Source organism: Theobroma cacao, chromosome 1 (assembly GCF_000208745.1).
Source record: "Theobroma cacao cultivar B97-61/B2 chromosome 1, Criollo_cocoa_genome_V2, whole genome shotgun sequence".
In the NCBI taxonomy this organism is placed as follows: domain Eukaryota; kingdom Viridiplantae; phylum Streptophyta; class Magnoliopsida; order Malvales; family Malvaceae; genus Theobroma; species Theobroma cacao.
This window is the reverse complement of record NC_030850.1, coordinates 14,500,468-14,513,515: the sequence shown is the minus strand read 5'-3', so window position 1 is coordinate 14,513,515 and position 13,048 is coordinate 14,500,468. Positions and strand designations below refer to the sequence as shown.

Below are 13,048 nucleotides of genomic sequence, written 5' to 3'. Positions count from 1 at the left end.
ATAGCAGTGGAAGCAGCAGTAGTACAAAACTTGGATTCCGCAAAAAGCATTTATGGGGAATTACAGAGACGTAAACAAAAACAAATTAGAAACCTGCAAGTATTTGGAAACAGTGAGCACATGTGGGAACGGACTCCCTCCTTATAGCACCGACACTTTCACCTTCATTTGACGCTGACGCAGTGACCCAACAACAACCCAAATCAAAGCCTAAATAAACAAAACCCATGACTCGTAGCTGTAGTTGTGCCACCCCACCCCCTTTTGATTCCTGTCACTGGGGACTTGGCGACTCTTAACTCTTTAAGCCCCATTTTCCTGTTTTTATTTTTTGTTTTGATCTAAATTGTAATATTCGTGGATCTCACCGAACCATCCTCTGCCGTCTGTTTATGCCCATAACTAGTATGTTTTATTGTTATTATTGTAATGACTTATTAGTATAAATGATTGGAAGATGATTAATTGAGGTTTGTTTTCCCTCTATGTATGGCATTAGCACCACCATCGAGCCGACATCAATCAATATAATTTTCAGAACCTCTGCCTGTGATTGCCTCACTGATTAGGCTTCTTCTTCTGTTAAACTATTCAGTCAATCACTGATCAGAGTGTTTGGATTTTACAAAGGAATGAGTGCGAATGTGTTTATTCAAAATTTTATATGAAAAATAATTAAAAGGTAATAATAAAAATAATTATACTATATACATATATATATATAGATCAAGTTTTTACACAAATAATTAAAAAAAGTTACAAATTAAAGAGTGACGGCTGTCATTATCTACTACCTCTTTGACTCTGTTCTTATTTATTATATACATCCTCCTATTGAAAATGAATTGCAAAAACATGTTATAAGTTGTATCCATTTAACTTATAACAATTTCTTAAACAATTTCTTGTAACATACGAGATTGCTTAAAATACCGTATGCTAACAAGCAAGGGGGTGTAGATTGTTCTTTATATATATATATTTTTGATTTATATGTAACATACCCAATGGTGTATATTATGATTGAAGAAACAATTCCATGATGAAGCGAAATAATTGCACAGTATTTGTACTCTTTTCCTTACAAAAAATGGGCTGCATTGCATGACTCCTACACACAAGCATGTGCAAAAGGGGAAATGTATTCCTCATTATTTTGTCAAATATACTCAATATTCAGTACATATATATATAATTACGTGAATGGTACTTTAATTTCTTTTCGGGAGCATCATGCAACATACTTTTTTTCTAGCTTTGCGTTAGAGGTGGTCAGGATTTTCAAAAGTTTTCAGACAAAAGTGGTGCCAAGCAGTCATTTCATCCCATCATGCTTCGTCACCTAACAAATTAGCTATCTTATATTACAAATAGAATACTTAATTAGTGCATGGTGATATACCGAAGAAACCATATGTATTAGGGTTATAATTAGAGATGAAGTAAGAGACTAATTACAGTGTTAAAGTACAATTAAGAGCAACACGTACTTTCAAATTATCCCTTATTCTCTAAGTTGAATTATTAAATATTTTATAGAAACCAGGATATGAGAAAATGTGTTGACATTAACCAACCTGGAAACCTCCGGGCGATGTTACGCGAGTTGAAGGGAAAGATGCAAATACAGGAAGGGAGGCCAGCAATGTCAATTTCTTTGAAAGTGACTATGATAATTAGTATCCATTCCTTGCCATTAATCTTACAAAATAGATAAGGAAGTCGGGTCAAGCCAAATTTTACAACAACATATATAGTTGGCATGATATTTCCTTTTTGACTTTTTCTTCCCTTTTTGGGCCAAAAATCTTTTATATAGTAAGGCTTAAGTTTGAAATTTAAACATTTTAGACTATTTTTTCTTTGTTATGGAGACAAATGTTTGATTAATTTGTGAAGCTCTTTTTTAAATAAAATATAATTATTAGGAGAGATTAAATTCGAGCCTTATACATTTTAGTATTGGATTAAATACTCAAATAAATATAAAAATACAAAATTTCAGGTTTAGCTTTATCCCAATTTTTTTATGCTAATATTGCAGATTACTTTATTTGTTTAAGCTCAAAAGGGTGATAAATTGTGCAAAATTCCCTAAACCCCAGAGTGCAATCATGTCTGCTGTTGCCTTAACCACAAATCATTATTATATGTTTAGGCTAGGCATCCAGTAGGGTATATCTTGAGGATTCTGTCACTGCCTAATTTTTGTCCTCAAAACCCTTTTGATCCCACATTTGATTGGGTTTTCAAATCCTAGTGACTTTCTCTTCATTCTTTTGGACTTTAAAATTTATAGGAAATACCGAAAGCTTCGAAAGTGAGTCCGCTCTCCCCAACCAAAAGTTGAACGATTTTAAAAGGTCAGGCCCAAGATTTTGTGTTCTTCCTTTTTCCTTTCCTCATCTGTAGGGCATCATATCAGCCACGCCCCTTTTTTCTATTCGAACATTTCCACATAAAAATGATGATCCTTTTTCTTTGGGGTGATTAATAAATGAAAACCTGTCAAGAATTGGACAAAAATGAATCCACCAGCCACCTTAAACAAGAGTAAACACTCACCTAAAGCAGGGCGGATGATAATGTTATTGTCCAACAAGAGCTAGGGAAGACTAAAATTTACATATAGTTGTAGTTGTTGTATTTGTATTCTAGCCGGTGGCATGAGAAAAGGTTCAGAAACTCTGGGTGGCGGGTCTATGTCTTGCTGCACGCATTATGCATATATCTATATATTTGAACGTGGCCGCTACCTAACACATTTTGTCATTTCTGTAGCAATTTATCAAGATTTGATCTAAGGTGATATACACAAAAGTCACAGTGCACGGTATAGAGAGACCAACTTGTTGGTTCTAAATTGTGATTTCATGCCCCTTCACTTCATATAGCAAAAGTAAGAAACAAAATGTTACATGCATGGACTCATCTATTTAGCTTAATGTGTTTATATTCGAAACTTTTTCGACACTTTACATACATGCGGAAATAACATTTGATATCTGAAAATTAACGTAAATAATAATTATTTAAAACATGACATATTTATTGTTTGATATTCTATTTTAAATATGTGTGTATTATATAGATTTTAAGACATAATATGAATAAAGAGTTTGTCGTCTTTAAAATAATAACAACGACGTAGGAAAAAGGCTGCATGAGGTACTTGAGATGAGCTATATACTCCTGGCAACATCCTCAAGCTTGGATGTTTGGAATCTATTTCTTTCTGTGAGTAACGGGTTTAGGGTAAGTGCAGCATCTTAGATTTTTGCAGGCGCAAACTTTATAGGATACTTACTAAACAAGATAGACCGAAAAAGGAAAAGGGGAGAGAAAAGCAGGGGAAAATGAAAGTGGACCGAAGTTCTTGTACCACAGCATAATTGTTCACCATGTATGCAAATAAGAAAGCAAGAAATGTGAGGGATAAGGTAAGGAGCAGTCTCACTTGCTGTCAAAAAACAAAGGGCCCTTTATTTGTCTGGAAAAAGCAAATGAAAGAACAAAGGGGAATAAAGGGAAAGTTGATGGTGATTTTTAGAGCATGGGAGAGCAATTATAAAGCAAAAGAATATTCAAGATCAAGTTGCTATTGCTTTTTGCTTAATATATGGTAACAACACTAGTACTCTTATTTGCAACTTAACACATTTTCAGGCTAAATTTTTCCAGCAGATAAAATACTCAGGGGTAAACTAGAAAGATTTTCTTTAATGTCTTTGTTATGACCATAAATTTAGGGTCATTATTGCAACCAAAATCAATAATAACTCCAATTTCATAGGGCCTTGGGAAGCATTATTAGTGCCTAGGACCGTTAAGGAATAAAGGGCGCGAAGTTAATCATTGTATCTCGAACTACCGTTGGTTACTTGTTATAAGATATTATCCTACATGAATATGTGTAAGCCTTTCATCTTTAACTGGCTCCAATGATGAATTTCTTGACGGTTTTATATATATTCCCACAATTGATTTATATGATGATGGGGAGAAGGAGAAGCCCTTGATGGCCTAAATTCATTTCACATGGGAAACAACTAGACTTCTTTCCTCCATAATAATAATAATGCACTAACAATTGTTTTGGATTCCATAATTCTTTTTGTCGCTACATGGCTTCCTTTGTAGTTTTGAGCAGATGGATTGCTTCTTTTAGAAGAGGCACATCCCAAATAAATAAATAAATATATAATAGCATTATTTTTAGGCTATCAAGAACTTTCCATTGTCGAACGTATTTTTACTTGTGGACCTCTCAAAGCCTAGATTACGATGTCACTGGCTCTAAGACCAGTTTCCAAAGAGGCATACCCTAATGCCTTTTTGTTTATTTGATAGCCAAAAGCCAAAAATAATAGTATGGTTTGATAACACCATATTTTACCCTTTTTGTGTTTTGATTATGATTGTCGGGGGCTCGTCATTTCTGTCTGTCATGCTTATTAACCACATTCTCAAAAGTAACGAAAATTGGTAATCTTTGAGGCGCTGGCCCTCCACCGTCAAAGAAAATGAGCCAACTCAACTTTGAACATGGTGATGGCGGCATTCGATCAAATAGCTACTACTTGCATAAATAAAAGAATTCATTGGCTGACTATCGATTTAGAATCTTTGTCGTGTTGACTGACATTGTTTTTAGGGCTTCTGATGTCTATTTTAATTCCAAAGTCCAATCACTTGTTTGGTTTTACACATACAGAGCAGTATACTCAAATACCAAATGATTAGAAAAAGGTTGAATTTATTAGTATCAAAATCATTAGTCATCTATCTATAATCTGAAAAATAGAGGTGGCGCTCCTTTGATTCTGTTCACAGCTGGAAAATTTCAGTCAGAAGCTAATTCCACTTCAGATTACTAACGAATGCCGATGACCACACCCTTCTTCACTAAACTCGTACATCTATAATATTACAAACTAACCATGCAGCAGACAAGGGAGTGACCGGTAAAGTCACCCCAAAATATGCTTCGCACGATAACAGATGAAAAATCTGTTAAAGGGCGTATAATAATAATATTCCAGCAGGTATCAGGGCGGCCCCTCATGTTTCTGTGATGCTAGCTTGACGATCCAATTATAAGGGGCTTTCAATTGTCTTTTACCACCCCCTTCCCCTTCCAGAAGAAACAGAAAGAAACTAGGGATCCATGTGATAAAGACGTGCCTTACAACCTTTTAGGAACTCATTTGATGTTAGACATGGTTATGACAAAAAAGGACTGCGGTAATTAATACAACAGCCCCATATACCTATTCCTTCTACAATCAAAAGCTGTAATCCCTAAATCAAAAGGATTTCGGAACTAGGCTTTTAACCCTCTAAAATCACAGAAGACTACACCAATGTGTACATGCAGAGTCATCCACGTGCTACAACAAGAAAGATCAAAGTTTTGCAAGCTACCAGCAATTATATTAGCCCAATGTTATGATACAAAAAGTCCATTTTTCAGCATCTTATACCTTGCATGAAATATCCATCAATGGGTGAATTCACCTTCTACACATTCTTTAGTCAGTTTACAAGCTACTCTGCACAAAAACAAGAAAGAGACTCAGTGAGACAACATTTAAAACCTAACCGGCATTCAAACACCCCTTCCCCAACCCCACTCCCAAAGCCCAAGATAAAAGGATAATACTAATAACAAATAAAGCCTGTCTTATAAATAAATAACAAGTCACATAATGAATAGTGGGAAGAGGATCGAAATTCAATCCTATCAAGAGAATAGGCCATGTTTACATCAATTCAAGAGTAAAATGAACGAGAAATAATTTATTTTAAAAATAACTATCCTTCTCATGCTCATCAGAATCTTTATCCGAAAACTACAATTGTGAATATTTGAAATATGTAACTAATTAACGATGTAATTTCTTCCAAACAGAAGCAAAACAATGCTATTCCACAACCTATTCAGCGACAGAGTTGTCTGGCAACATCAAAAAAAAAAAAAAAACTAATTTAGCAGACCCACTGCTTACCACCCTTGCTACATAGGCTTGACTGAAAAAGTTGGGAACAACATTCTATAAAAGCCAGTTGCTCAGCTACATGTACAAAGTTGCTATGGAAATACTATTTTTAAACATTTTTTAGAAACTGTACTAAACATTATGCAGCAAACAGTCCAGCTCTAATCCACTGTTAATAAAATGAAATATTTAGTGTTCACAATTATTTATTCATTGTACCCTGATTACCTGAGTGAGATAAGAATGAAGTACATAGTGTTTCATCATAGAGGGAGGTGAAGGACATTATTGTAGATCTAGGGGGTATATTCATATATAAGTTTCTGTAAATTCTTGCACTTCAATAATCATTTAGCAGTGTACATTATTTAGAGGAACAAGAAAAATACAATGAGAATCAACTAAAACAGCACAATATGGACATTCACCTCAAGTAACGTAGAAAACATTAAGCAAACCCTTCCAAACTCTGACAACCATCTGAAACAACAAATGAACTATAGAATGCCACCATTTCAGCCTGCTACTTTAATTGCACCAACTTCATCAATTTTTGAGCTTTTTTGCTGTAACAAAATAATTCTATAGCGTGATTAGAGAGAGCAAAAGTGGTTAGAAGACAAGGTATATGGGCAGTACTCCTGAAAGAACTGCGAGTTAATGCTAAACATATAACAAATATAAAACATAATCCATATAATACAACAAAACAATGCAAAACCCAGAATGATATGCATTACCTTACTTTTTTTGTGTCTGTGAACATCATTAAGATCTTCATCTCCATCATGCTTCCTTTTCTGAAATTACGTGAATTATAAAGAATTTTATATGAATTCCATTAAAAAGTAACTGAATTTCAAACAAGGGGACTTTTTTTTTGATAAACTTTCTGATCACAAATCAAAAGGCAAACGTGTGAAGGGAGACAGACAACAGTAGTTTGATTCCTGGCATTGGCAGAATTGCTTGTTTTTTATGGTCAAAAGAGAATGCCTCATGCATAGCATAATGGAAATAATGTCGTTCTTAAACAAAGAACGGACAAATTAGCTGATTAAATTTTTGAGTCCTTACGCAAAGCATCAGAGCCATGCTAGAGAGGACTATAACAATCTTTACACTATACTCAGGGCCAAAATAATCAAGCAATAGCTGCAAGATGTAACAACTTCCAACCTTTTCATGGTGCTTTTTTGAGTGATCAGCACCAGAATCATGATGCCCACTCCTATCCTTCTTTTTTTCCTTGTCTTTATCTTTAGTTCGATCTTTATCTTTATGACGGTGCTTGTGCCTCTTATGCTCTTTATCCTTCTCCTTATCTCTGTCTTTGTGCTTTTTATGCTTCCTCTCTTTATCTTTGGCTTCACTCTTTGATTTCCCAGCTATTGTAGGAATCCCTTTCTCACTCTATGAAATACACAAATGGTTAAGAACTCCAATCGAGGTGACGACTAAAGAAGAAATAAAAATGTCAATAAGAGTAAATACTGATTTACTAAACAATGGCACAATGCCTAGGACTGCCCTTTAGCTTAAGAAACTTAAATAATGCTAAGCAGTTTTCTTACCGATGGCAATTCAACAGGAGTGGATTCTCTCAGCTGGAAAGCCTCCTTAAGAATATCAAGGTCAAAAGGCTGTATGCGGGCATTAGTGTCTCTGTTGTGGGATGTATTCTGAATAAGCTGGTCCAACTGCATCCCTTCTCCTTTTCTGATTTCAGTGTCTCCCACCACATTATGAAGATAATGTGTGTCTGAAATTGACAAAGGAAGAGGTCTCTTGCAGAAGAAGTCATGGTGAGGCAACAACTTATAGTGACTTATAAGATCAACAGCACCACTAAGTTCTCTTGGTCCTAAATAAATTTATTCATATAAACAATTTCTCATCAGTTAAAATGAACAATAATAATAAATCCAGTGCCAAATAACTTTACATGAAATTACAGTCACTGACTGACTTACAGACTGAAATTTTCCATCCAAAAATTTCAAATGTTAAACTGAACCAAAATCATCTAACTAGTGTCATATGAGTAATACTGTTATGCAACATGCATCAAGTGTGACTTTTGCATCATTTGAGCAACTTAGTTAGCAAGTAATAGATAGGGGATGGTCTTATGCTGATGTTCGGTAATTATTTGATGAGGTAAGTTGAATAAATAAAATGACTTTATAATCTTTCAACATTTTTAATTTAATAATACGTCAGTACTCTTTTCTAAGGAAAGGTTTCAAGCTAAAAAATATATAAGACAGATGGTTTTATGTATAAATATACGACAGTTATGTAATGATATAACCAAGCTAATCAACCATCATGCATGAATTTCAAATATTTTAGACTGACACAATATACAATACAGTATGAGAGTGCCATATCATAATGATACTGACTGATATCAAAGCAACATCCTTAAATTATTTTCCTCATGAAGAAAACATACAGTCTGCAAACTTTATCGGTAAGGATACTTTATCAGAATAATTGACATATTCTAAGCAACAGATGAAAATGGAAAAATGGAAAGGGAAAGGATTATAAAGGAAAATCACAGAAAACAGACTTAAGGCCTAAGCTAAATAATACAAATGCACCTATGTTTACCAAAATGCTTTTATGCCTCATAGAGGTGTTAAACTCTTTCCAAATTTCTTTACAACGTGGCTTCATGAGGATTTTGACCCTTTATGCATGTTTGAAAGCATTATTGGAATTTATAACTTTGAATGATAAATAGAAAAAAATTAAAAATTGTTTATTTTCAATTAGGTTTATAAATAGAATAAAGTTACTGTCCTTACAAAAGTAATTTTAGTTTAACTTAAAGTTGGTGGAAAGACTTTCTTTTTCAATTAGGAATTCTCAATATGAAAGAGATATGCATATCTCAAATAAGAGAAAACAAACCATTTGGGCAATTTAAGGTTTGGAGGAAATGCTCATTTTACGACAGATCTTGTAACTAATTCATTAGGGCTTAAAAGAGAGGAAGAGTGATGCAGGCACATATGAAAATTTATTTAGTATTTTAGTTAGTTTAGGATTTTATTTTATTTATTTAGTTTGAGATTCTTTTTTCCTATCTTTATTAGAATTTTAGTACTTTAAGTCTATTTAGGATTAAGATTACTATTTGATTAGGATTTATCTTAACTATTATAAATAGGTGATCTTAGATAGAAAATTATTATTATCTTTTGTTATTTTGAATATTTATTCAAGAGGTTTCTTTGTAAACCCAATTATCTTTTTATTATTCCAACACAATCAACCATATTCTAACCCTAATTGTTGAGTACTAATTGCCCTAAACCTTTCGGCTACATCAAGTGATATCAGAGCACACGATCTTACTATCCTATAAAGATTTGAGTTAGGAGACTATGATTGGTCGAGCCAGAGGTCGAGGTAGAGGCAATCAGCCCCAACAAGTTGAGTTGGCAGAGATGCGGAGAATGATTGATGACTTGACCCGGGCTGTACAAGCCTTGCAGCGTCAGGAACCTGTGGAAGCCCGAATGGAGAATCCGGAAGGTGACCACAATCCCCTTGAGGTTCAAGATATTGAGGATGATGATGATTTTGAGAACGAGAACCCCTTTCATGAAGATGGACCCGCAAATCAAGCGGCAAGAGTTGAATTGGAGGGTCGGTTATTACATGCTCTTGATTTAAATGGTGGAGAAATCAGAATTGAAGAAACTGATTTTCATGAAAAATTTCATGCGGAAGAATATTTGGATTGGGAAGCTAGTTTGAAAAATTACTTTGAATGGAAAACATGACAGAAAATCGAAAAGTGTTATCTGTAAAGTTGAAATTAAAGGATACTGCACTTCAATGGTGGAAGAGAGTTGAAGAGCAACGTGCACGACAAGGTAAGCTTAAAATCAGCACTTGGGAGCACATGAAAAGCAAATTACGAAAGCAATTTTTACCTGCTGATTATATTATGAAATTATATGAAAAGTTTCATTGTTTGAAGCAAAATAACATGACTGTTGAGGAGTATACATCGGAATTCAATAACTTATCAATTCGGGTTGGGTTAGCTGAGAGTAACGAACAAATTACTTCTCGTTATCTTGCTGGTTTAAATCATTCTATTAGAGACGAGATGAGAGTAGTTCGTTTATACAACATTGAAGATGCTCGTCAATATGCTCTATCAGCAGACAAACGGATTTTATGCTATGGTATTAGAAAACCCTTGTATAGCACCCATTGGCAAAATAATTCTGAAGCAAGAAGAGGTTATCCAACATTCCAACAAAATTATCGAGGGGCTGCCACAATCAATAAAACTAATAGAGGTGCAACTAATGTTGAAAAGAATGATAAAAGCAAGGGTATAATGCCTTATGGAGGACAAAACAGTTTTGGTTCTTCTACAAATAAACGAGGCAGCAATTCCCATATTCGATGTTTTACTTGTGGAAAAAAAGGACACACTTCTTTTGCTTGCCCACAACGAAGGGTGAACTTAGCAGAATTAGGGGAAAAGTTAGAACTTGTTTATGATGAGTATGAGGAGGTAGAGGAAATCAATGTTTATCCTGCACAAGGTGAGTCATTAGTGGTATGAAGAGTAATGACAACAACAGTAAATGAGGAAGCAGAAGATTGGAAGAGGCGAAGTATTTTTCGCACATGAGTTGTTTGTGAAGGTAAAGTGTGTGATCCTGTCATTGATGAAGGAAGCATGAAAAATATTATTTCAAAAGAGGCAGTGAACAAATTAAAGCTTCCTACAAACAAACATCCTTATCCTTACAAGAGTGGGTGGCTAAAGAATAGACACGAAGTACCATTAACTGCTCAATGTTTTGTGAAATTTACTATAGGAGATAACTTGGATGATGAGGCCCTATGTGATGTGCCAATGGATGTTGGTCATATTCTTGTGGATAGACCTTGATTGTATGATCACGATATGGTTCATAAGACGAAGCCAAATACCTATTCTTTCTACAAGGATAACAAGAGGTACACTTTATATCCTCTTAAAGAAGAGACTAAGAAATCAGCAACTTCAAGCCCTACAAACAGCGAGATAGCAAGATCACTGGGTATTTATCTGCTGAAAATTTTGAAGCTGAAGGTAATGAGATGGGTATTATGTATGCTTTGGTAACTAAGCATTTAAAAAGGGATCAGATGGGTAAATCTCCTCAATATCCAACAGAAATTCAGCAGTTATTGAAGGAGTTTGGAGAATTGTTCAATGAGAATTTGCTGACAAGTCTACCACCTTTACGAAGCATCCAACATGCAATTGATTTGGTACTAAGAGCAGCACTACCAAATCTGCCAGCATATAAAATGCCACCTATGCAGTGAGCTGAGGTACAAAGACAGGTTGAGGAGTTGTTGGAGAAAGGTCTAGTGCGTGAAAGTAAAAGTCCTTGTGCTTGCCCAGCTTTGTTAGCTCCTAAGAAAGATGGTTCATGGAGGATGTGTGTGGACAGCCGTGCCATAAATAAAATTACAATCAAGTATCGTTTTCCCATTCCTCGATTAGATGAGATGCTTGATCAATTAGTTGGTTCAAGAGTGTTTTCAAAGATCGATTTGAAGAGCGGATACCATCAAATTAGAATGAGGGATGGAGATGAATGGAAAACAGCTTTCAAAACTCCGGATGGATTATTTGAATGGTTGGTGATGCCATTTGGCCTTTCAAATGCACCAAGCACATTCATGAGAGTCATGGCAGAGATACTCAAGCCCTTCTTGAATTCATTTGTGGTGGTTTACTTTGATGATATTTTGATCTATAACCACACTAAGAAAAAGCACTTAAAACATTTACGACAAGTTTAGAAGTACTTCAAAAGGAGCAGCTTTATATAAACTTGAAAAAGTGCAGTTTTATGCAACCAGAAGTGGTATTTCTTGGTTTCATTGTGTCTGCAGAGGGTTTGAAACCAGATCCAGAGAAGATTCGTGCAATTTCAGAGTGGCCAGCACCTACATCTATCAAAGAAGTGAGGAGTTTTCGTGGTTTGGCATCTTTTTATAGGAGATTCATTCGAAATTTTAGTTATATTATGAGTCCTATAACTGAATCTTTGAAGAAAGATGGATTTGAATGGTCACATTCTGCACAAAAAGCCTTTGAAAGAGTGAAAGCTTTGATGACTAAAGCCCCAGTTCTCGCACTACAAGATTTTGAGAAGTTATTTGTTGTTGAGTGTGATGCTTCACATGTAGGAATTGGAGCAGTTCTTAGTCAAGATGGAAGGCCTATAGAGTTTTTTAGTGAAAAGTTGACAGACTCTAGACGACGTTATTCAACTTATGACTTAGAGTTTTATGCTTTGGTAAGGGCCATTCGTCATTGGCAGCACTACTTGGCTTATCGTGAGTTTGCTGTTTATTCTGACCATCAAGCTTTAAGGTATTTGCATTCGCAGAAAAAGCTTAGTAATCAACATGCTAAGTGGAGTTCTTTTCTCAATGAATTTAATTTCTCTTTAAAATATAAATCTGGGCAGTCTAATACTGTGGCTGATGCTTTGAGTAGGCGATGTAAAATGTTATCAGTTATGAGCACTCAAGTCACAGGATTTGAAGAACTTAAAAATCAGTATAGTTCTGATTCATATTTCAGCAAGATAATAACTGATTTGCAGGGTTCATTACAAGCTGAAAATTTACCTTATAGGTTGCACGAAGATTATTTATTCAAAGGTAACCAGTTGTGCATTCCAGAAGGATCTTTAAGGGAGCAAATCATTAGAGAACTTCATGGGAATGGTTTAGGAGGACATTTTGGGAGAGACAAGACTTTGGCAATGGTGGCTGATCGTTATTATTGGCCAAAAATGCGCCGAGATGTGGAGAGGTTGGTGAAAAGATGTCCAGCTTGTTTATTTGGTAAAGGCAGTGCTCAAAACACTGGTTTATATGTTCCTTTACCTGAGCCAGATGCACCTTGGATTCATTTGAGTATGGATTTTGTTTTGGGACTTCCAAAGACAGCAAAAGGATTTGATTCTATCTTTGTGGTGGTGGATCGGTTTTCAAAAATG

General features: G+C 35.0%; 1 protein-coding gene and 1 pseudogene across 3 annotated transcripts in view; one reads left to right on the top strand and one right to left on the bottom strand.

Moving 5' to 3' along the window:
• The window catches only part of LOC18612581 (mediator of RNA polymerase II transcription subunit 19a), a 12,207-nt gene continuing 4,040 nt past the window's right edge, over nucleotides 4,882–13,048 (bottom strand). Inside the window, exons 4-8 of one of the 3 annotated variants that reach the window (XM_007049457.2) lie at nucleotides 7,574–7,863; nucleotides 7,179–7,412; nucleotides 6,740–6,799; nucleotides 6,428–6,565; nucleotides 4,882–5,552 (exon numbers count right to left, since the gene is read on the bottom strand). In XM_007049457.2, coding sequence (XP_007049519.1) covers nucleotides 6,515–6,565; nucleotides 6,740–6,799; nucleotides 7,179–7,412; nucleotides 7,574–7,863 — 635 coding nt within the window. In that variant the 3' untranslated portion in view covers nucleotides 4,882–5,552; nucleotides 6,428–6,514. The remainder of the gene's footprint in view (nucleotides 5,553–6,427; nucleotides 6,566–6,739; nucleotides 6,800–7,178; nucleotides 7,413–7,573; nucleotides 7,864–13,048) is intronic. The other 2 variants (XM_018113934.1, XM_018113935.1) reach the window with 2 other exon arrangements.
• Nucleotides 10,885–11,996, top strand: LOC18595467 (annotated as a pseudogene).